Source organism: Ranitomeya variabilis, chromosome 5 (assembly GCF_051348905.1).
Source record: "Ranitomeya variabilis isolate aRanVar5 chromosome 5, aRanVar5.hap1, whole genome shotgun sequence".
Taxonomy (NCBI): domain Eukaryota; kingdom Metazoa; phylum Chordata; class Amphibia; order Anura; family Dendrobatidae; genus Ranitomeya; species Ranitomeya variabilis.
Genome location: NC_135236.1, coordinates 314,733,765 through 314,759,258, shown reverse-complemented (window position 1 = coordinate 314,759,258; position 25,494 = coordinate 314,733,765). Strand labels below are relative to the sequence as shown.

The window sequence follows — 25,494 nt, the reverse complement described above, 5'->3', positions numbered from 1 at the left end:
AGCTTCTGAGTGGGCCCCTAACCAGGTAACCTTCATTACAATTCAGTGATGCGCCCTAATAGTGGAGGAGAACCTCAGCAGATGACCGCGCTATTACTGAAGATAATCTCTATATAAAGACCAACATATGGTCAGTGGTAAATACCAGTCTTACAGAACATATAACAGATCACTGCACAGTTACAGATAATGACTTACCTCTGACGTTCTTTCTGATAGAATTGTTCATTTTTCCCGTCTTTTCCATCTGGCCCAGACCGACATGACAACTTCTTCCAGCTACAACTCATCTGCAGAGAATACGACAAAGACACGTTTCACTTCTCACATTCCAGCCCCATCACCATCTGTTCCCAACCTGCACAACCTCCTCATCCTGCTGATACCCCAATACAGAGCCACTACTGCCGTATGTGTCCCTATTACTGCCCCGATACCCCAATACTGAGCCACTGCTGCCGTATGTGTCCCTATTACTGCCCCTGATACCCCAATACTGAGCCACTGCTGCCGTATGAGTCCTTATTACTGCCCCTGAGACCCCAATACTGAGCCGCTGCTGCCGTATGTGTCCCTATTACTGCCCCGATACCCCAATACTGAGCCGCTGCTGCTGTACGTGTCCCTATTACTGACCCTGATACCCCAATACTGAGCCGCTGCTGCCGTGTGTGTCCCTATTACTGCACCTGCTGTGTGGTTCTCTGTGCCCTCTAAATTCTAAAGCACCCCTCTATAATATAGTAATGTCAGGGGCAAGTGCCCACATTTTGTCCCCTAGAAAGTAATAATGCCCTCTGTGTGTGACCCTTTGATAGTCACAGTAACCTGAGTTCCCCTGTAAGAATAAGTGCCCACTTTACAATTAATAAAGTCCAGAGTCTCCCCCACTGTACAGCTCCCCTATACACAGTATGATGCCCCCTCACTGTATATACTGACCCGTTAATATCCCCCAAACTGGCTCCAATACTGTATGATGGCCCCGTCGCTGTAATCTCCACACTGAATGATGGCCCTCTAGATAGCCTCCATATAGCATAATACACCAGATAGTCCTCAATATGGTATAATACATTCCCCATAGGCCTCCATATAGTATCATGCACTCCCCATAGGCAGACCCTATAGTATAATGCCCTTCACATAGGAAGACTTTATAGTATAATGCAGCTCCCATAGGCAGCCTCTATAAGGAAGGCTGTAAATGTGTCCCCAATCCCCTCCGCAAGGCATAAAAATGACCTCTCATTATACTCACCAATGGCTCTCACCAAGGCATCACTGGTCTTGACTTAAGATCGCCAGCCTCCATTACTGCTTCACCTGTATGACACATCCTACGTCATCCACACAGTGTCACCCATCACGCTCCTGTGCAGGCACACTTCTCTCTAGGCTGCTGAAAGAAGAGCCAAGTACTGTAGTGCATGTGCGCTGGGAAAGGCCAAATAGCTGATTACCTGGAAATAAAGCTGGCGCATGTGCACTACAATACTGTGCTCTGACTTCAGCAGGGCAAAGAGAAGTGCACCTGCATGGGAGTGCGATAGAGGACACTGAATGCATGATGTAGGATGCATCTTCCACACGAAGAGGGACAGCGATCACAGGAAGAGGGACGGCGCCGGGTCAAGACTGTGACGCCCGGACTGCGCCATCCGTGATTATAATAAAAGCTCTTTTTTGTGCCTTGCATAGAGGATTGGGGACATAGAGAGCATTCTAGAACACTGTGTGAGGGCATAGTACAGATGCTGGCCGGACCTTATATGATGACAGGCTCCCACATGTAAAAGCCGTCCTGCAAGATTCCAGCCGCTCGCAAACTTAAGAAAATAATCATTCTCCTTCTCATAAGCTAATCAGCAGTAAATAAATTATGTGCCAAGACACTTATCGATCACATGTCAGTGTTCAGTGTCTGTCCAGATTGCAGGATAAACAAGACATACAAGTTTAAAGGGAACCTGTCACCCCGTTTTTTAAAGATGAGATAAAAATAGCGTTAAATAGGGGCAGAGCTGTGCTTTACATTAGTGTATTTTTGTGCCTTTATTCCCCACCTATGCTGCTGAAATACCTTTGTAAAGTCGCCATTTTGGGCTGTCACTCACGCTGGTCTGGTCAAATGGGCGTGGTGACATCGCTGTTTCTTCCCCCAGATCTTGCTTATCTGTCCGTTGGTGGCGTAGTGGTGTGCGCATGCCCAACTGCCGAATCCACTGCGCAGGTGAAGGAAAAGAGCACGATCTGCGCTATTCCCCTGGTGATCGGTGGGGGCGGCCATCTTCCTGAGGCCGCGCATGCGCAGATGGAGTGCTCGGCTTCCCGGGGCTTCAGGAAAATGGCCGCCGCGATCTCCATCTGCGCACGCGCGGCATCCCGTGGCCATTTTCCTGAAGCCCCGTGCAGCAGAGCACTCCATCTGCGCACGCGCGGCCTCAGGAAGATGGCCGCCCCCACCGATCACCAGGGGAATAGCGCAGATCGCCTTCTTTTCCTTCACCTGCGCAGTGGATTCGGCAGCTGGACATGTGAAAACCACTACACCACCAACGGACAGATAAGCAAGATCTGGGGGAAGAAACAGCGATGTCACCACGCCCATTTGACCAGACCAGCGTGAGTGACAGCCCAAAATGGCGACTTTACAAAGGTATTTCAGCAGCATAGGTGGGGAATAAAGGCACAAAAAAGACACTAATGTAAAGCACAGCTCTGCCCCTATTTAACGCTATTTTTATCTCATCTTTAAAAAACGGGGTGACAGGTTCCCTTTAAGAACCTTCATTGCTTTATATACTGTGCCTGTATGTATGTATTCAAGGCAACAGATCAGACATATCAAATAGCAAATGACATGTGCCAAGATACTCATCATGCTGTGTGGAGAGTGTCCTCTGGTCCTGGGGGCTGCTCCTCAGGCTCCTCCAAGTCAGATGCTGCAGACATTATGTGCAGGCAGTGAGCTCAGGTCAGAGGCAGAGTCCCCCCTGCGGCCCCGGCTGCTGCTGCTGCTGATGATGATGATCACTTCTCTGCAGCACAGGAGCTTTGAAGCAGAGCGCGCTCAGCCGGGATTGGGTGAGTGGCCTCCCTTCCCCCTCTCCTCCACAGACTGCAGAAGAGCGATCACATGACTCACTCCCTGCACTCTGATTGGAGGCCTTCTCTTCTCTCTGCTGACTCCCTGTGAGTGTTTGTACCGTGCATGTTACTTTAGCTACATACACAGTACAAACGCAGGGGAAATTAAAGATAAACATTGCCCGGAGGCAGGGGCCCCTAACGCCGGCCCTGACAGTAGCGTAGCTCTGGGTGGGCCCCCTCAGAGCACAGGGCCCGGGGCGACCGCCCCCTCTGCCCCCCTGGTAGCTACGCTACTGACCCCAGCCGATCTGATATTGATTACCTTTTCTAAGGATAGGACATCAATATAAAGCTACAATCCTTTTAATTTAATTCACAAAATGAACTATGAATTGCAGCTTCATATGTAACTCATACATGCCAGAGAGAAACGAGCCATTTTATGGTGAAACTGGATAGTAGGAGGACATTACACATTGACGACACATTGATTCAAAACCCTGATGGCACTGGCACCATTTTCTCACATATGTATTTAAACACGGACGTGTGAAGGAGACCTAAGGAAAAGAAAGTAGTGTCATACCCCTTTATCAAGGCAATTTGAGGAGTATTTTTTAAGTGAATTTTCTGGGAAATTTAGAATCTGGCAAATCTGCAGTTCAAAAGATTGTCTAATCTCTAGCACATAATCATATATTAAATACAGGCTCTTATCTCTGCTGTGGAAATGCTAGAAAAAAGAGTGCTCTAAAGTTTAGTGTATGGGGTGCACTAACATTGCAGAATGCTTCATGCCTTAATGCCCCTCGGCATTGCCTGTATAGCACACTGAGAGATGTCACATCACTTTATAGCCAGTCTGGTCTGATCTGTAACAACAAGGACAAAGCTGACAGTTCTGTGAAAGATGAGCGAATGTGACCTAAAATACTTTTAATGTACGTTGTTATGTTGTTTCTCCCTGAGTATTGGTTTGAAGCATGTGGTCTATTTCATAAAGTAAAATAACTAAGGTTCTGTCTTTGACTTCCTGGACAGTTGCTAGAGAGTCAACTATTTTCCAGGTGACAGAAGGATCAGACTCTTTGGTGTTCAGTAATAGTCAAAGGGATTCCTCCTCGAAAAGCTTGGATGTAACCGATCGGTGGTCAATTATCGGCTGATGTCGGATAGTGTTAGTGTACTATAAGAGAACTACATACACACAAAGTAATTTCTTACTAAAGATATTACCTTTATGGGGGTAATTATTTGACAATAGAGCAACATTGAGAAAGTCAGCAAAATGCAGGTGACTTTTAGAGCAGTCCATACTTTGATACAGTTCCTCTCCCCTCCTTTCATAACTGTAATACTTGTGACAATGCATTTACCTTATTAGCAATTAAAAGGAATCTGTGATATACAAAAATGCTATTTACCTACAGATAAGGCAGTAATTTGCAGGTAACATTTTAATCATGTTTGCCAGTAACTGTAATTGGAACAGCAGCAACAGGGAGAAAAATAAGTTATATTCTCCCTGCAGCCACTCATTCCCAGTCATCGGGCTGGTGCAGGGGGCCTTTGCAGTCACTGCTCACTACACAGTAAGCACAGCTGTGATGACTCCCCTGCACCTTGGCAGACAGCCTGCTTTGCACACATATGCTGCACACATACACTGCAGAGCTGGCTGTCAGTAAAGATGCAGGTGAGTTATTATAGCACTAGATGGTGGCCCGATTCTAACCCATCGGGTATTCTAGAATATGCATGTCCACGTAGCATATTGCCCAGCCACGTAGTATATTGCCCAGTGACGTAGTATATTGCCCAGCGACGTAGTATATTGCCCAGTAATGTAGTATATTGCCCAGTGACGTAGTATATTGCCCAGCCACGTAGTATATTGCCCGGCCACGTAGTATATTGGCCAGCCACATAGTATATTGCCCAGCCACGTAGTATATTGCCCAGCTACGTAGTATATTGCCCAGCCACATAGTATATTGGCCAGCCACGTAGTATATTGCCCAGCCACGTAGTATATTGCTCAGTCACGTAGTATATTGCCCAGCCAAGTAGTATATTGCCAAGTAACGTAGTATATTGCCCAGCAGCCACGTAGTATATTGGCCAGCCACGTAGTATATTGCCCAGTCACGTAGAATATTCCCCAGCCACATAGTATATTGCCCAGCCATGTAGTATATTGCCTAGCCACATAGTATATTGCCCAGTCACGTAGTATATTGCCCAGCGACGTAGTATATTGCCCAGTAACGTAGTATATTGCCCAGCTACGTAGTGCATTGGCCAGTCACGTAGTATATTGCCCAGCTACGTAGTATATTGCCCAGCCACGTAGTATATTGCCCAGCAACGTAGTATATTGCCCAGCCATGTAGTATATTGCACAGCCACGTAGTATGTAGTATATTGGTCAGCCACGTAGTATATTGCCCAGTAATGTAGTATATTGGCCAGTGACATAAAATAAAAAATAAACATATACTCACCTTAGTCCTGGCTCCTGTGTATGGAGCACGCGGCAGCTTCCGGTCCCAGGGTTGGTATGACTATCAGCGCAGGACCTGTGATGAAGTCGCGGTCACATGACTGTGACGTAATGGCAGGTCCTTCTCACACAGGCGCGCAGGCCCTGTGATGACATCGCGGTCACATGACCGTGACATCATGGCAGGTCCTTCTCCCATAGCATCCTTACCACCGGAACCTGCCGGCAGACAGGACGCGACGTCGGAGGGTGAGAATAACGTTTTTTTTATTATTATTATTTGTAACATTAGATCGTTTTACTATTGATGTAGCATACGCAGCATCAATAGTAAAAACTTGGTCACACAGGGTTAATAGCTGCGTAACCGGAGTGCGTTACACCGTGCTCCGGTAATGCTGGCATTAACCCTGTGTGAGGGCTGACTGGAGGGGAGTATGGAGCGGGCACTGACTGCAGGGAGGAAAGAGCGGCCATATTACCGCCGGACTGTGGCCGTCGCTGATTGGTCGTGGCAATGGTCGTGGGCGTTTTGCCACGACCAATCAGCGACTTGGATTCCATGACAGACAGAGGCCGCGACCAATGAATAACCGAGACAGACAGACAGACAGACGGAAGTGACCCTTAGACAATTATGTAGTAGGATGCTCAATGCGTAGTGAGCGGTGACTGTTACAGCCCCCGTCACCTCCCCAATGACTGCAGGAAAGCAGCTGCAGGGAAAATATATTGTAACTTAATTTTCTCCCTGTAGCCACTGTTCCTATTACAGTGCCAAATATGATTGCAATGCTATTTACCTAGATTTTCACTATATCTATAGGGAAGTAGCATTTCTGTAGGTGATTGCTTCTCTTTATGTAATCTAGAGCTGTCGATTTGCCACTTTTATTCTTGCTTCCATTTTCCTTAATCATATTTGATATTAAGAGTAGTAGTCTAATTGGTTATTATAGTCAACAGCATACCAATTCTGTTGCATTAGGTTCATTGTCTGATTTCATACTAACCCAGATAGAATATGCAGTCTGAAATGCCAGGATTAATAAAATTGTCCATAGATAATGAATTCAGATTTTCAATACATGTAATCCTATCTTCTGTCTGCTCAGGACAAACCAGAAACAATGACATCATTCAGTAGACTGACAGTCAGATAAGCCGTGTGTAGATTAACTGAATTGCTTTCCATTAGAACCTGCCCACACCTTTGTTCTCTGACCGACTAAGCGAGGTCTCATATTCCGTATGCAGACATCTGATGTATTTAGTCATACGTAGGAAATTGTCCCCATGAATCGCTTTGTTAAAATAATATTAGAGCTGACAGACAATATTATATCTGCCAAATGTCTATGGCTCAGATCTTTAGGAACATGCTCCTTATATATATCATAAAGATACAGTGGAGCAAAAAAGTATTTAGTCATTCAGCAATAGTGCAAGTTCCACCACTTAAAAAGATGAGAGGCGTCTGTAATTTATATCATAGGTAGACCTCAACTATGGGAGACAAACTGAGAAATAAAAATCCAGAAAATCACATTGTCTGTTTTTTTATCATTTTATTTGCATATTATGGTGGAAAATAAGTATTTGGTCAGAAACAAAATTTCATCTCAATACTTTGTAATATATCCTTTGTTGGCAATGACAGAGGTCAAACGTTTTCTGTAAGTCTTCACAAGGTTGGCACACACTGTTGTTGGTATGTTGGCCCATTCCTCCATGCAGATCTCCTCTAGAGCAGTGATGTTTTTGGCTTTTCGCTTGGCAACACGGACTTTCAACTCCCTCCAAAGGTTTTCTATAGGGTTGAGATCTGGAGACTGGCTAGGCCACTCCAGGACCTTGAAATGCTTCTTACGAAGCCACTCCTTCGTTGCCCTGGCGGTGTGCTTTGGATCATTGTCATGTTGAAAGACCCAGCCACGTTTCATCTTCAATGCCCTTGCTGATGGAAGGAGGTTTGCACTCAAAATCTCACGATACATGGCCCCATTCATTCTTTCATGTACCCGGATCAGTCGTCCTGGCCCCTTTGCAGAGAAACAGCCCCAAAGCATGATGTTTCCACCACCATGCTTTACAGTAGGTATGGTGTTTGATGGATGCAACTCAGTATTCTTTTTCCTCCAAACACGACAAGTTGTGTTTCTACCAAACAGTTCCAGTTTGGTTTCATCAGACCATAGGACATTCTACCAAAACTCCTCTGGATCATCCAAATGCTCTCTAGCAAACTTCAGACGGGCCCGGACATGTACTGGCTTAAGCAGTGGGACACGTCTGGCACTGCAGGATCTGAGTCCATGGTGGCGTAGTGTGTTACTTATGGTAGGCCTTGTTACATTGGTCCCAGCTCTCTGCAGTTCATTCACTAGGTCCCCCCGCGTGGTTCTGGGATTTTTGCTCACCGTTCTTGTGATCATTCTGACCCCACAGGGTGGGATTTTGCGTGGAGCCCCAGATCGAGGGAGATTATCAGTGGTCTTGTATGCCTTCCATTTTCTAATTATTGCTCCCACTGTTGATTTCTTCACTCCAAGCTGGTTGGCTATTGCAGATTCAGTCTTCCCAGCCTGGTGCAGGGCTGCAATTTTGTTTCTGGTGTCCTTTGACAGCTCTTTGGTCTTCACCATAGTGGAGTTTGGAGTCAAACTGTTTGAGGGTGTGCAAAGGTGTCTTTTTATACTGATAACAAGTTTAAACAGGTGCCATTACTACAGGTAATGAGTGGAGGAAAGAGGAGACTCTTAAAGAAGAAGTTACAGGTCTGTGAGAGCCAGAAATCTTGATTGTTTGTTTCTGACCAAATACTTATTTTCCACCATAATATGCAAATAAAATGATAAAAAACAGACAATGTGATTTTCTGGATTTTTATTTCTCAGTTTGTCTCCCATAGTTGAGGTCTACCTATGATGTAAATTACAGACGCCTCTCATCTTTTTGAGTGGTGGAACTTGCACTATTGCTGAATGACTAAATACTTTTTTGCCCCACTGTATATCAAACCCTGTGTTAACTTTGCTTCTGAATTCCTATTTAGTGTGCTCTATATAATCTTTATATAACCATTATCTATTTCATAACACCAATCATATATTGTTATACACAGTACACCTAATTTGTAAGGTATTTAATAGAACTTATGAACATACAGAACTCATAATACAGCATTCAATACAGTACACCCCATATTTATCCTACCTGTTAAGGTACCGTCACATTAAGCGACGCTGCAGCGATATAGACAACGATGCCGATCGCTGCAGCGTCGCTGTTTCGTCGTTGTGTGGTCGCTGGAGAGCTGTCACACAGACAACGATGCCGAAGTCCCCGGGTAACTAGGGTAAACATCGGGTTACTAAGCGCAGGGCCGCGCTTAGTAACCCGATGTTTACCCTGGTTACCAAAAAAAAAAAAAACACTACATACTTACATTGCTGTGTCTGTCGCGTCCCCCGGCATCCGCTTCCCTGCACTGTGTAAGCGCCGGCCCTAAAGCACAGCGGTGACGTCACCGCTGTGCTTTGCTTTACGGCCGGCACTGACACATTCAGTGCAGGAAGCTCTGAGCAGCAGCGCGGACGCCGGGGGACGTGACAGACATCAGAGGGTGAGTATGTAGTGTTTTTTTTTTAACTTTTACAATGGTAACCAGGGTAAATATCGGGTTACTAAGCGCGGCCCAGCGCTTAGTAACCCGATATTTACCCTGGTTACCATTGTAAAACATTGCTGGCATCGTTGCTTTTGCTGTCAAACACAACGATACACGCCGATCTGACGACCAAATAAAGTTCTGGACTTTCAGCAACGACCAGCGATATCACAGCAGGATCCAGATCGCTGCTGCGTGTCAAACACAACGATATCGCTATCCAGGACGCTGCAACGTCACGGATCGCCGTCGTTATCGTTGCAAAGTCATTTAGTGTGAAGGTACCTTTACTTATTCTGAAGGTTTTATAAAGCTGATTAAATAAGAATTTCAGCTCGGAATCTGCACCAAAACCATGCCATATCTGATGACAGTCCACATGTCATGCATGTTATTGACATTTCAAGAACCGTGATTATATTCTATGGAAAATTTCCACGCACATTTTGCTTTGCTGCAGAAAAAAGTCTGTTGCAAATTCACAGCACATCTGCATACCCTAGAGACAAATGCCTCTGTTTATAGGGTCCAGTGCAGTAGGTGACAGTCAGATACAATACTGGCATTATATAACTTGATTGAAGACACTTAATTGATTATATAAATGTTCTAAAAGTCTAAAGGACATTAAAGTTTATGATTGTTGATATTTATGATGAGCCCATGAGCTTCAAGGCAACCTGTCACCATGTTGTCTTATTACATGGGCGGACATACCGCCGGTTCAACCGGTGCGGCTGCACCGGGACCCAGAGGCTCCAGGGGGCCCCTGCAGGGCAGCTAATAATGAGGGTAATCTGGCCAGTTTATCCGGCCCCGAGGGGCCCCTGGCCAGTTTGCTCTCATGTGCGGCGGGCAGGGAGAAATCCCTGCACTCCGCTGCCTGCAACAGAAAATGGGAGCAGAGCTGCAGGGAATTGATCCATTTCACTCTCACTTCCTGCCTTTCTTGCTGCAGTGTGAGTGCTGACTGAACGATCCTCCCACAATCCTCTGCACATTGTGGGGGGCGGGGCCACAAAATCCCAGGAAATTCAGAGGCCCGTTTACATGGCTGCTCATGACACCATGGCAACCACAAGCACAACTGGGGCCCCCAGGGGCCAGCCACGCAGTCTGGTGCAGGTGAGGAGCAGTGTCTGTCCCCGAGGTGGGGGGTGTACGGATATGAAGCAACGAGGACGAGACGTCTGCTGTATAACTGGGGGACAGAGCACAAGCTAGCGCTATATACCCAAGGGAGCAGAAGTCAAAGCATGCCCGCCAGGTTGGATCTGGAGTTGTTATGACTCGCACAGCAGCGGCTGAATGACATCATCATTCAGCACCGTGGCTGTGCGAGACAGGAAGCTGCCAGCGATGGTGCCATTTGGGATACCGTGTGGTGAGGTGTGTGTATGCAGAGAGGTGACTGGTGCTGTGTGTGTGTGTGTGTGTGCAGAGAGGTGAATGGTGGTGTGTGTGTGCAGAGAGGTGACTGGTGCTGTGTGTGTGTGCAGAGAGGTGAATGGTCGTGTGTGTGTGTATGCAGAGAGGTGACTGGTGGTGTATGTGTGCAGAGAGGTGAATGGTGCTGTGTTTCTGTGTGCAGAGAGGTGAATGGTGGTGTGTGTGTGTGTGTATGCAGAGAGGTGACTGGTGCTGTGTGTGTGTAAGCAGAGAGGTGAATGGTGGTGTGTGTGTGTGCAGAGAGGTGACTGGTGCTGTGTGTGTGTGTGTGTGTGTGTGCAGAGAGGTGAATGGTGGTGTGTGTGTGTGCAGAGAAGTGAATGGTGCTGTGTGTGTCTGTGTGTAGGTGGAGGAGAGGGCAATGATGGGGGTGATAGGGCAGAAGGCAGTGATTGGGTTGAGGGCAATGATGGGGCAGAAGGCAATGATTGGGTTGACAGAGAGGGCAATGATACGGTTGGTGAGGGAGGAGGAAATGATGGAGGTTGTGAATGGCCAATAATGGGGGTGGTGGGGCAGGTGGAAATGATGGAGGTTGTGAATGGGCAATAATGGGGATGGTGGGGGAGGAGGAAATGATGGAGGTGGTGGAATGGGTAATGATGGCGTGGTGGGGGAGAAGGCAATGATGATGGCAGTGGAAAGGACAATGATGGGGTGATGGGGAGGAGGCAATGATGGAGGTGGTGGAATGGGCAATAATGGGGTGGTGAGGAGAAAGCAATAATGGGGGTGGGGGAGAGGGTAATAATGGAATGCGAGGGGGAGGAGAACAATGAGGGGTGTGGGGGATTGGGATGGGAGGAAGGGAGATTTATAATGGATTTAGGAACAGGGGAAGGTGGAGGAAGACGTTATTGTCAATTATTATGCCTAACCCAGTCCCTTAGTACAAAGTGTACTCACTTATGTATAGCACAGTCCCTTAGTGTGTGTATATATATATATATATATATATATATATATATATATATATATATATATATATATCTTTGTTGTCTTAAAAGGAGGGGGGCCCAGACACATTTTCAGCACAGGGGCCCCAAGCTGTCTGTGTCCGCCCCTGTCTCACTATAAAGTATGGCCACCACCATTGGCTTCTTTTCCAGTATTCTTGTAAGCTATATTTAAGCTCCAATCCCCTCTAAGTTGCACAAAAAATGCCTTGTATTATCCCCCTATACAGTGCTTTCTCCTGCTTCCTATGTCATGCACACAGTGCTCCCCAATCATGATCCTGCACAGATGTCCATCGCTGTGGCCTGCTGAGGGCAAAGCACAGTAATGTATCACGCATGTGCTGGTTTTACTTCTGGGTCATGGGTGCCCTTTGGCCTCTCCTAGTCCGTGCGCACTGCAGTACTTTGTTCTGCCCTCAGAAGGGCAGAGGAAAGTACGCCTGTGCAGGAGCAAGATTCGGGGACACTGTGTGGATGACGTAGAATACATCATCCATCTGAAGAAGGCAGGAGAATAGCAATTGTGACGAGAGAGAAGGCGCCAAAATAAGACCAGCGATGCACATAGGACTGGAGCGCATCATCTGTAGGTATAATAAAAGGTATTTTTTGTGCTATACAGAGAGGATTGGGGACTTGCATACAGCGTACTAGACTGCTTTAAAGGAGGCCTTAAAGTTGGTAGCTGTACTTTATATTGTTAAAACCTGGTGACAGGTTCCCTTTCAATTTGAACCTAGAACTTTGCTAGAAATTCAAAAATCAGATTTGGCTCAATATAGTCCCTCAAGTTCCATTTAATATAAAAGCCATATAAACTATAAACTGGAACGATATAGGAAAAGCTTTAACACTGAGGTTTGACTTGACAAATGACTTTTTGTATCTCTTATAAACGAAGATACACCAGATCTGCATTTCTCTATTTGCAGACAATTTGTCTAGGCATGGATTGATATACAACCAGATATAGAAAATAAGCTAAGTTCCACTTTCATGACAAATATGAATGCTAGTTTCTTTCTATTTTATTATTACCAGATGGTACCCTACCCATGCACCCACTGGGACGGAGCGCTGGGTATCTCACAAATTATGCCTTCACACTGCTTAATGGTCGCTGTTGGGTACTGCCGATCAGCTCCTCTCCTATTCATATAGCTGGTAACTGCTGCCAGGGGATGAACTCTGATTTGATATTGATGACCCATCCCCTGGATAAGTTATCAATATACATGTAGAGGGAACCCCCTTTAATGAACCATGCATCTGTGAAACTTCCAATCTCACCTCCTTTAATTCAATCACCTTTTGCCAATTAACTCTTAGAGAAATCATTATTACAAAGGTTCACTCACTTTTTCTATTTGCGCTGTGGATGTTAGATGTACAAGTTTTTCAGCTTGAGGACTTCGCCATGTATATGATCACGTGCCTTGTATGTGTCCAGTTACAGCTCACTTAACACATATGTAGATTAATAGAAGGTACTAATTGTGTTCCAATCATCTGTATGTTCTTTGTGCGGTTGTGTTTAGGAAAATGTTTGCGTTGGATTCTTTCTTTTATTGGCTATTTATAAATACTCCCTATTATTCAATGGCTTTACAGTATGTCTTTCTTTAAGGAGGGTAATTTCATATGCAAATTGCCTCTTCAGAGAAAAAGAGGACTTAAACTCTATAGCGCCACCTGTTGGAAGTAGGGTGGTATTTTAATTCAGTTGGCACATAGTAGACATCACAGCAACAGTTTATGATTATGAATAAAAAATTGCTTGATTTAAAAAAAAAATTGCAATAAAGATTCATTTTCTAAAGGGGTGGCCCTCTATAAAAAAGAAGGAAAATATACATAGGATACAAGTAAATTGAAAAGTCAAGGATGGTTTTGTAAAAGAAATGGTAATTTCAATGGGTTTTAGTATATAAAACATGCAAAAAATAATATTTCTAATGTTAAGAGTGAACTGCAGGTTAACTAAGGACAAGTAGAGCAAGCTGAAGGTTATACCCAGTGGCAACTTACCACATGAACATTTACAATATTTCCAAATGTGAGCGTAAAATGCAGCATATGTGAAAGAGCAAACTGATTCCAAATTAGTCCATGGAAATGAACATTGCAGTCTGGTTAGAAAAGTCAGTGGCAGAGACCTTCCCCCAGGTTGTCTGTGTTTTATCCCCGCACTCATACATGGTATTACTCATAGTTTGTTGATTTCTCAAGAAAAAAGTCAAGTACAATTCTGCATCCAAGAGCTTGCTGACAGACAGCCATTTCATTTTATCATGTTAATCAAGCATATTTTTCATACAAAAATATGTACTCTTGATATCAAGGACAAACTCAGTGTCTTATGATTTTGTGCTTCTTTCATGGAATATGACAGTTTTCTGGCATTACAGGAGAACAACACTGAAATCATTACTGATTTTTCTTATTATAATGTTCAAAGACTGGAATAAAGGTGAAATTTATTCTCCTGCTTCGTGGGCCTCCACAATTTTCGTTTTCAGAGTGCTAGCTGCTGAGAAGAATCCGTGGCTGCTGTTTTTTGGCACAAGGTTACAGGAGGCTGTGTTTTTATAAAGCTGGGAAATTTGCATCACCTGGCCTTTCCCACCGATGATAGTGAACAAGTCATAACCCTAACAGGCTAATTAAGGTCTGAAACCTTGGTCAAGGTTATTTGAGCACACAAATCTCCAAGAGTGCCCAAACTTTTGCCTCCACTCATCTTCCTTTTTGTAATTTTTAAAATGTAAAAATTGAAAATATATATTTTTTTGCATAAAATGCAAAAGAAATGTGTCATCTTTAACTTCAGGCCTTTTAGAGATCATTTCATCTTCAACTTGCTTAGCTATTCACAAAAACAGTAATTTTGACCAGGGGCGCCCAAACTTTCACATGCCACTGTATAATGAATGGTAAGTTATTCAGAAAAAGACCATCTGAAATACCTTTTGTAGACTATGGTCATCGTAAAATAGCTGTTAGCATTAATTTAGCTATCTGATGTGCAAGATGTGTTAGAAAGAACCTTTTTCACATCCTTTTCTATGTAAAAAAAAAGTACTGTACATCCACTTGGGTTTCATTTATGAGGAATGCAAGATGCTATTTATTGAAGGTTGCATTGAGATATATATATATATATATATATATATATATATATATATATATATATATATATATATATATATCACTCACTGTGTATTTGGCGATCATAAATGTCGCCATTAATGACAAAAGGGGTCATTTACGTTCTGATGATTAGTGTTAATTAAGTAGATATGTATTTGTATGTTTCAGTTTTGTTTAAAAAAAATGCAACCTCTTGGATTTTATTTTCACCACAGTAACAATTACATGTAACAATTCCTAAAATCGTTCTATGAGTGTTATACATGGAAATCTGCGTTATTGAGTCTGCGGGACTCTTGATTAACCTGTTTGGAAAATCTATCACTTGAGCTTTGAGTTTCTTTTCTAATTGTTCATTGGTGTAATAAAAAAACACTCTAGTGCTCCTAGACAGTTATCCCCCCTACTCGGCAGGCACAATGAGAACAGGAATGTGTCAGTTTCTCAGACACCGGGGCCTGGGAAACTCAAATGTTTAACTGTAATCAACATCTTCCAAGGTGATGCAATGACATTTAGATGGCGCAGATGAGACACGTTAGTTTACCCCCTTGTGGTTAATATTCTTCATTTCAGTTTCTTTAATTGAATTGAATAGTTAATTTGTTGCATAGTTACTGCAACTCATTAAGCTTCTCAGCAATTCTGAGATTTCTCTTCATGGCTTCTCTAACTCTTGCCTTGTTATAAGTTGTCTGCAATTATTTCATATTCCCCACAGACCACTTTTTTGTGATTCTTTGCTCCTAGATGCGAACACTCTTCTTATAACCTACAATACTTCTCCCAGTTTGCATATACATTTGTTCTATCTTCTGCCTTCCATTCACTTTTCATTAATCCCCAAAATAATGGAAGACAGATTATGCCTTCCAGCGAAACATGTGTTTTTCCCTTATTTCTCAAAAGTGGAACTATCCCTAATTTTCACGACAGAGTATTATGTATTTGCGGAAGTGAAGCAGACATGATCAAAACTCACACTTATTCTAAAAAGCTGTTAAATTGGTGTTCAAATGCATAAAATTAATGTAATACCATAGAAAAGTTATTTCCTGGGCATACAAAATTAGCCACAGCCACTGTCCTAAGCTGTGACACAGAAGTCTTTTATGTAGTGTATGATCCTCGGTCATGCAATGGGTGAGATTTTCCTGAATTCACAGTATAGGCCCATTGTTCATTGGAAGACGATGTGAGTCATGCCAGTGTGGCTACAAGTAACAGCCAGTGCCTGTTACAGCTATGTCATAGAAGATGTTTATACGTTACATGGACAATGGATGTGTCATTTCACAAGGAAAGATCAAATCACTGTGATCAAAATAATCTATTATACCAAAAATGGACAAACAAGAAGACTTGATGCAATAGTTTGAAAAACTTCACAATGCCTATTATTTCTTATTTACTACTTCTATGACTGGCTAAAGTGTAATCGCACTTGCCATTATCAGCAACAGTTTTTATAGCCATGTACCTTGAATATATCCCATTGTTTCTGCTTATCCAAATTTTTATGATTTCATGAAATTTTCATTTGTTTGAGCCATTCTTGTGACCTTTCTGCACCTCATCTTGATTGTTGCCACATTTTAGAGAAATACATACCTGACTACAGTTGTGTAGCCAGGCTCTGATTCATGGTTCTTGTGTTTCAGGCAGTATAAATCTAGCGACAAATTCCATGGTGATTAGACATAAAGTTTCCTTTAAGTTTGGAGGCCTACAAAGTACAGAGGCCCACATTAAAGTAAAAATAAAAAGAGTTCCTAAGAGTGAATTGTGAAATTCACTATAATTCATTTCTTATATATTGTGAAACCAGGCTGTGTACACTTGCAGGCATAATTAAATTAGCAAAATGTAGGTACTCTAATTACCAATATACTGGTAACTCCCACATATAGTAAGATAATATTACAGTCATGGGCAAAGGTGTTGGCTCCTTTGAAATTGTTAGAGGAAAGAAAATATTTCTCCCAGAAAATTATTGCAATTGCACATATTTTGTTATACACATGTTTATTTCCTGTTGTGTGCATTGGAACAACACAACAAAAAACTGAGGAAAAAATGGCAAATTGGACATTATTTCACACAAACCCCCCAAAATAGGCAAGATAAAATTGTTTGCACCTTTCTAAAATTGTGGCTAAGCAACTTTGTTTTAAGCATGTGATGTTCCCTCAAACTCTCTTGTAGCAGGTAACAGGTATGGGCAACATGAAAATCACACCTGAAACCAGATAAAATGGAGAGAAGGTGACCCGATCTTTGCATTGTGTGTCTGTGTCTGTGCCATACTATGCATGATGAATAGTAAGAGGAGAAAAGAACTGTCTGAGGAATTGAGAACCAAAATTGTTGAATAATATCAACAATCTCAAGGTTACAAGTGCCTCGCCAGAAATCTTGATGTTCCTTTTGTAATGGGGGCCAGGGTGGTAGCCGTACCGAGGGATTGCTGCTGCTTCCTCATCACACCCTGACGCTCTGCTACAGAAATATCATGTCCATTTTGTGGTGTGCTGTGTGTGTCAAGTAGTTCACCCACCTGTGAGTCAGAATCCTTCACAGCATACAGGGCTCCAATCCGTCGCAGACACACACAAATGTTATCAAAGTCCCGATTCATTTTCAATAAAACTTTACTCAATTCATGCATCTTCATAACAGACTTAATCCAACAATCTTCAAAAGACATAAGAACTTCTCCTCCTGCACTTTCCCTGGTCTTTTCCTTCAGCTTATCTTCTCAGCACCGTGGCTTCCAGACCCGCAGTCCCCTGGGAATTCCAGCTTTCTGATACTAGGTGCTCCCCGTCCACTTTCCCCATCCTGGGTGAAAAATCAGGTTGCCTTTGCAATTCCTGTTCAGACCATAAGTCCGGGACATCACGGGAGGTAACCCACAGACAAGCCACCAACCCTTCCAGACTGCCTCGCTTTTCGTGTGCTTTAAGATCTAACATCTCCAGACCTGCTTCCCTCAGTGCCTCTTCTGTCTCTTTCTACTATATCTCTGTAACTCACCACACAACGACTACCACTCCTTCTAGAACAATTGCTCTCACTCTCACTCTGCTCTAGCGCCTCCCACTACCTGAAAATTACCTCAGGAAGGCCCTCTCCCTGCCACTACACTGGCTCCGCCCCCTTTCTCAACTGTCACTACTCTGACTGAAACCAGTTCTCAACACAATCTAATCTCCTACTCTACAGCGCCCCCCATAACACTAACCTGTAACTACACTGCCATAACACTTACCAATGCTGACCTACCACTGCCACTGACTGTCCCTATTCCTGTCCCTAACACACAGATATCAGAACAGTGTCCGCCATTATCATATTAAACAGTGTCAAATATCATAAACTACACAGGGCACACAGCAAACACAAAAAGTACCCAGTTTCATTAGGTAGGCATGCACAGGAATGCAGGGCTCAAACCAGCCACCTGCACACCCCCTTACACTTTGAATGATATGAAATGCTATGGCAGTACATCCGGAGGAGCCCACTCTTGACAGAGAGACATAAAAAAAACTAGACAGCAGTTTGCCAAAATGTATGTGAGTAAGCCAAAATCTGGGAAAGCGTCTTGTGGACAGATGAAACCAAGATAGAGCTTTTTGCTAGAGCACATCTTTCTACTGTTTACTGAAAACAGAATGAAACCTACAAAGAAAAGGATACAGTACCTGCAGTCAAATATGGTAGAGGTTCAAAGATGTTTTCGAGTTGTTTTGCTGCCTCTGGCACTGGGTGCCTTGACTGTGTGCAATGTATCATGAAATCCAAAGGATTTGGAGTCGCAATATGGTGCCCAGTGTCAGAAAGTTGGGTTTGCACCTAGGTCATGGGTCTTCAGCAGGACAATGAACTCAAACTACTTTAAGAAGCACCCAGAAATGGATGGAAACCAAGCACTGGAGAGTTCTGAAATGGCCAGCAATGGGTTCTAATCTAAATTCCTTTGAACACCTGTGGAGAGATCTTATTTTTGTTCAAGTGTATCTCCAATTTCAGAAAAGTTTTGATCTGTGACTGTGAGTTTTCAAATGATAAGACTTCTACCGATAGCTGAAAGGCAAAAGTACTCGTTGAGCACTGTGTCCTCTAGGTTGTGTTCTTCTTTTATCTGATGGTTCTTGGAGACGTACAATTAGGCCATGTGCACACGTTCAGTATTTTTCGCGTTTTTTTCGCGTTTTTTCGCTATAAAAACGTGATAAAAACGCGAAAAAAACGCTAACATATGCCTCCCATTATTTTCAGTGTATTCCGCATTTTTTGTGCAAATGTAGCCTTTTTTCCACGAAAAAATCGCATCGCGGAAAAAAAAGCAACATGTTCATTAAAATGCGGAATTGCAGGGGATTCCGCACACCTAGGAGTGCATTGATCTGCTTACTTCCCGCACGGGGCTGTGCACACCATGCGGGAAGTAAGCAGATTATGTGCGGTTGGTACCCAGGGTGGAGGAGAGGAGACTCTCCTCCACGACTGGGCACCATATAATTGGTAAAAAAAAAAAAAGAATTAAAATAAAAAATAGTCATATACTCACCTTCGATGTCTTCCCGCCTCTCAGCTGCATGCTGCCGCTTCGGTTTCTATAGCTGGTGTGCGGTGAAGGACCTGCGATGACGTCACTGTCTTGTGATTGGTCGAGACCGGTCATGTGACCGCTCACGTGACCGCGACATCATGGAAGGTCCTGAACCACACCGGCATTTATAGGAACGGGACTCCTGCAGGTGAGTATAACCATTTTTTTTATTTTTTTTATTATTTTTAAACATTCTATCTTTTACTATAGATGCTGCATAGGCAGCATCTATAGTAAAAAGATGGTCACACTTGTCAAACGCTATGTTTGACAAGTGTGACCAACCTGTCAGTCAGTTTTCCAAGCGATGCTACAGATCGCTTGGAAAACTTTAGCATTCTGCAAGCTAATTACGCTTGCAGAATGCTAAAAAAAACGCAAAAAAAAGTGAAAAAAAACACACAAAAAAAAATGCGGATTTCTTGCAGAAAATTTCCGGTTTTCTTCAGGAAATTTCTGCAAGAAATCCGGACGTGTGCACATACCCTTAGTGGTGTATGGAATTATAGAGGTGTTCACCAATTAGCTCATATCTTTAGAGAGAGAGAAGAGCTGAAGGATCACAAGTACTTACTGAAGCTAAGTGCCCTACTCCTTTGTTTCAGCACCCCACTGATCAACACTTCTGACCATTCACCATGACTTTTCAGACATTCCCTGCCACTTTAATTATTCAGGGAATTGCAATTACATTTTCCTTAACATGCAGTTGTTTTCAGCATAATAAAACATTAGCAAAAAAAACAAATTTGAGAATTTGACACATTTATTAGAATGTGGATTTTGACGTGATGCATTTTTCGTTTTTCTTTTCAACATTGCTTACTGTATATTTACTGTATATTTTTCTGTGCAACTACATAGCAGTTCAGTAATGAGACATTGTATTTCCTATAAATAAGAGCCATAAATTATTTTAAACTGAGGTATAAACAGGTTTCTCATGTAAAGATGTTGATTCCATAGACCTATTTTTTTTCTTTGGACAAAAATAGACAAACGTAAGCCGAGGCAAATTTCAAAGTGCATGTGATGTTACTATTTTACATTAAAGTCTACTAAAAATATCAGATTCATACATTGCACTACCTAGCTAAACCAAAAAAATATAATAATATTTGGGGTTTAGCAAACACTACTGGCCATCATGATTTTGACGAGAAGCGATTACCATTACCCCGTTTTGCACCTGCTCTGCTCATTTTGTCTGGGCGCAAAATGGCATGAAAACACCAAAACACGCATAATTTTAACGTAGTTGACAGTTGCACCAAAATTGTGATTTTTCAAAGTTTTTTACACCAGACTACTGCTGTGAACACTGTGAAGAATCAGCCCTATCTGCCTATCATCAATGTATCAATCTATCAATCAATCTGTCCACATATCTCTGGATTTAATTTTGTTCATTTTTTTACCGGTTCTTTCTCCCGTCCTTTTTACCCTGAAATTTGCAATACTTCCTAGCATAACATGTGGGAAGAAAGACATTTTTATATTTCTAAATGATGATGTATTGTAACTGTTTTTTTGTCTTTAAACTTAAATATTTTAGGAGGTTTTGGTTATCAAGTAAATTAAGGCCTTTTCTATGGTTATGTGTATACTATATTACAGTTTTCAGCTCTTTCTAAATATTTTTCTTCTTTTGTAGCCAAAGCTGCTGGCCAAGGAACTGCTTGATTTAGTGGCATCCCACTTTAACCTGAAAGAAAAAGAATATTTTGGGATTGCTTTCACAGATGAAACGTAAGTTGATTGAAAATGTTGAATTTAAATTTAATTACCTTTCTATGCAATTTTGTTATCAGATTGCTACTTACAAACAAGTAACGAGTCTGCAAGTTACACCACAATCATCAATAATCCCCAAAAGACCCAGAAAGTCAACCATATTGGAAAGCAGTGACATGTCCAATATGATATTTTGGTAGGGATAGCTATTAGGTGGCTGGTCGGTGTAGCACCATGTTGTCTTCATTATGTGTCTTACTCTTCAGCATGTTGTAAAAGCTATAGGTAAAATTATGTGCATGCACATCTGTGAAATGTAATGCCCATATGCTCCATATGAGCTCAATAAGCTCCTTTCTATCTATCCAAAAACACCTTTCTGTATTCATTGAGATCCCACAATGTGTAATAAAGACAAAACCAAAGTATTCCACTAATATAACAGCCTGTGCTTCCTAGCCATAAAAGGCTCCTACATGGCCTGTAAGAACCACTTGTACCATATTTGCCTTCTTAGTAATGTCTTGAGGCTTTCATTTTTTTTAATGAGGAACAGCTACTTTTTATTTCAGGTCTTTAATAATAAGGTTTGCATTTGGAAAGTTGTGAAATCATGCATTATGTATTAAGCAGAGGTCTGACTAAGCAATCCATTTTGGAGCTGTGACAAAGTGAAGTCACACAGAGTAAGGGATTTTCACTTCCAGAATTCATACCCGGTCAAGTCTCTGTATCACCTGCATAGGATTTAATGTTCTAGGGCTGTTGGAATTTTCTCAACCTCCAAATTCCTGCTGTTGCTACATTTATCTGTGCATTGTAAGAGGAGTACCAATCAACAACATTTTATCAATTATGTATCAACACTAGCAAATTATTTACAGATCTCTGTCCCTAATTTCCTGCATAATGCTTCAGAAGTGTTTTGACATGGTTTTATTCAATTTAATGAAATGCAGATACACCATTGACGTTATCTTATCTTGTTCCTTACATTGTATTATAGAAAAGTGCCTCGGGCTGCATTTTGGATTTTTTTAATATAAATATTGTGTGTTGTCTTTATTTTCATAGTTAGATGTTAAAGCTGTTCTGCCTGAATTCCTCTCTCTTTGAAAACAGTGGGGAAATTTGCATTTCTAGCTCCAGAGCCATATAGTGCAGAAACGCTTCAAAGGGAACCTGATAAGTCCCCCATGCTCCCCAAATCACTAGCATTTGTGTCTTCCAAAATAAATTCCCTGCCTAACAAGCCTTTTATTACGTTTGACGCAATAACAGATTTTTAGAAAAAAAAAAATGTAAAGCTTGTTTTTCAAATGCAAATGTCTGGTCGACTGGTCAAAGGGTTTTTGACCAGTCGACCAGACATTTGTTTCCTCAGACTAGTCATTGCACTCAGCATGTTATCATGCCCCTGTAGGCATGATAACATGAATTTCCCAAAAGGGTCATCAAAATGCTGCTTGCTGCAATACTTGTGTATGTGTCGGACTTCTTTTCATACATGTCATTGCGTCTCTGAAGCCAGGTGTACGCTTCAGAGGTGTATGTGGAAGCAGAGAAGAAGCTTGAGGTCAACGGAGGAGCCGAAGATCAAGCTTCTTCTTTGATTCTGGACATTGGTACTGTGCCTCTGAAGCTGGAACCTGTACACCCGGCTTCAGAGGTGCAATGACATGAATGAAAAGAAGTTGCGCTCAAGCTCTAGTTTTTCAGCACTCTTGGAAATCATGTTATCATGGGTGTGATAACATACTGAGAGCGACTACTAGTCTGGGGAAATAAATTCCTCATCCAGTAGTCAATAGTTTAATTTGCATATGAAAAATTAACTTTAGAAATACTTTTTCTAAAGATTTGTTAATGTATCAAATGTAATAAAGAGCTTGTTAGGCAGGGAATTTATACAGGAAGGTACAAATGCTGGTGATTTGGAGTGCATGAGGGATATGTCAAGTTACCCTTAACTGTACTAATGAAAGGAAGGCAAGAGGGATAACTCTTATCAGTATCATAATATATACCTAGAATAAAGATTAATTACAAGCTAACATTTTCCCTTTACTAATTCCCTATAGACTTTGTGAAAAAGGGAAAGATAGAGAAAGCACATTCATATACTTGAATGACTGCTGATGAGGGTGATGAAATGGATAATAGAGGAATGCACATTCATAGACTTCCATACTTACTAAGTGACCAGGGAACCAGTCAGTTATCATTAGCCCGCAAATTAAAGGCTTGTCCAGTGATTTAAATATTTAAATACCTTAAAAGGGTTGTCTGTGTCCTCTTTAGTAGTAATGTAATGTTCTTTGTTGTTTTTTTATGGTTATTTCATATTTGAAACCTATTTCCTGTCTTTTCTAAACTACAATTCCCGTTGTCTTTTGGGGTCCCTAACTTCCCTGCCACCTTCAGTAATAGAGATTGGCTGATGTTTCCTACAATAAATCTTGTTTTTCTCACCTCTTTGCATGAGACCCAGCTCCCGGACATCAGTGTCCTTTCCTCGTATGAAGTAGAAAGGATTGGGAGAAGAGGGACGTTCCAGCACCGTAGAAAAGTTGTTAGTCATTAAAAGATTCCATTTTTATTTGCAAAGTTTACTTTATTAACCCCTTCATGACCCAGCCTATTTTGGCCTTAATGACCTTGCCGTTTTTTGCAATTCTGACCAGTGTCCCTTTATGAGGTAACAACTCAGGAACGCTTCAACGGATCCTAGCAATTCTGAGATTGTTTTTTCGTGATATATTGGGCTTCATGATAGTGGTAAATTTAGGTCAATAATTTCTGAGTTTATTTGTGAAAAAAATGGAAATTTGGTGAAAATTTTGAAAATGTTGCAATTTTCACATTTTGAATTTTTATTCTGTTAAACCAGAGAGTTATGTGACACAAAATAGTTAATAAATAACATTTCCCACATGTCTACTTTACATCAGCACAATGTTGGAAACAAATTTTTTTTTTGCTAGGAAGTTATAAGGGTTAAAATTTGACCAGTGATTTCTCATTTTTACAACAAAATTTACAAAACCATTTTTTTAAGGACCACCTCACATTTGAAATCAGTTTGAGGGTTCTATACAGCTGAAAATACCCAAAAGTGACACCATTCTAAAAACTGCACCCCTCAAAGTGCTCAAAACCACATTCAAGAAGTTTATTAACCCTTCAGGTGTTTCACAGCAGCAGAAGAAACATGGAAGTAAAAAATGAACATTTAACTTTTTAGTCACAAAAATGATCTTTTAGCAACAATTCTTTTATTTTCCCAAGGGTAAAAGGAGAAACAGGACCACGAACGTTGTTGTCCAATTTGTCCTGAGTACGCTGATACCTCATATGTGGGGGTAAACCACTGTTTGGGCGCACAGCAGGGCTCGGAAGGGAAGGAGCGCCATTTGACTTTTTGAATGAAAAATTGGCTCCAATCTTTAGCGGACACCATGTCGCGTTTGGAGAGCCCCCGTGTGCCTAAACATTGGAGCTCCCCCACAAGTGACCCCATTTTGGAAACTAGACCCCCCAAGGAACTTATCTAGATGCATAGTGAGCACTTTAAACCCCCAGGTGCTTCACAAATTGATCCATACTAATGAAACAGTACTTTTTTTTCACAAAAAAATTATTTTAGCCTCAATTTTTTCATTTTCACATGGCAACAGGATAAAATGGATCCTGAAATGTGTTGGACAATTTCTCCTGAGTACACCGATACCTCATATGTGGGGGTAAACCACTGTTTGGGCACATGGTAAGGCTCGGAAGGGAAGGAGTGCCATTTGACTTTTTGAATGAAAAATTATCTCCATCGCTAGCGGACACCATGTCAGGTTTGGAGAGCCCCTGTGTGCCTAAACATTGGAGCTCCCCCACAAGTGACCCCATTTTGGAAACTAGACCCCTCAAGGAACTTATCTAGAAGCATAGTGAGCACTTTAAACCCTCAGGTGCTTCACAAATTGATCCGTAAAAATGAAAAAGTAATTTTTTTTCACACAAAATTTCTTTTAGCCTCAATTTTTTCATTTTCACATGGGCAACAGGATAAAATGGATCCTAAAATTTGTTGGGCAATTTCTCCTGAGTACGCCGATACCTCATATGTGGGGGTAAACCACTGTTTGGGTGCACGGCAAGGCTCGGAAGGGGAGGCGTGCCATTTGACTTTTTGAATGGAAAATTAGCTCCAATCGTTAGCGGACACCATATTGCGTTTGGAGAGCCCCTGTGTGCCTAAACATTGGAGCTCCCCTACAAGTGACCCCATTTTGGAAACTAGACCCCCCAAGGAACTTATCTAGAT

General features: G+C 42.1%; 1 protein-coding gene across 8 annotated transcripts in view; it reads left to right on the top strand.

Moving 5' to 3' along the window:
* FRMD4A (FERM domain containing 4A) overlaps positions 1-25,494 on the top strand; it is a 584,036-nt gene that overhangs the window by 355,838 nt on the left and 202,704 nt on the right. For all 8 annotated transcript variants that reach the window (XM_077264626.1, XM_077264628.1, XM_077264625.1 and 5 more), the window contains one exon: positions 21,097-21,191. In XM_077264626.1, the coding sequence (XP_077120741.1) occupies positions 21,097-21,191 (95 nt within the window). The remainder of the gene's footprint in view (positions 1-21,096; positions 21,192-25,494) is intronic.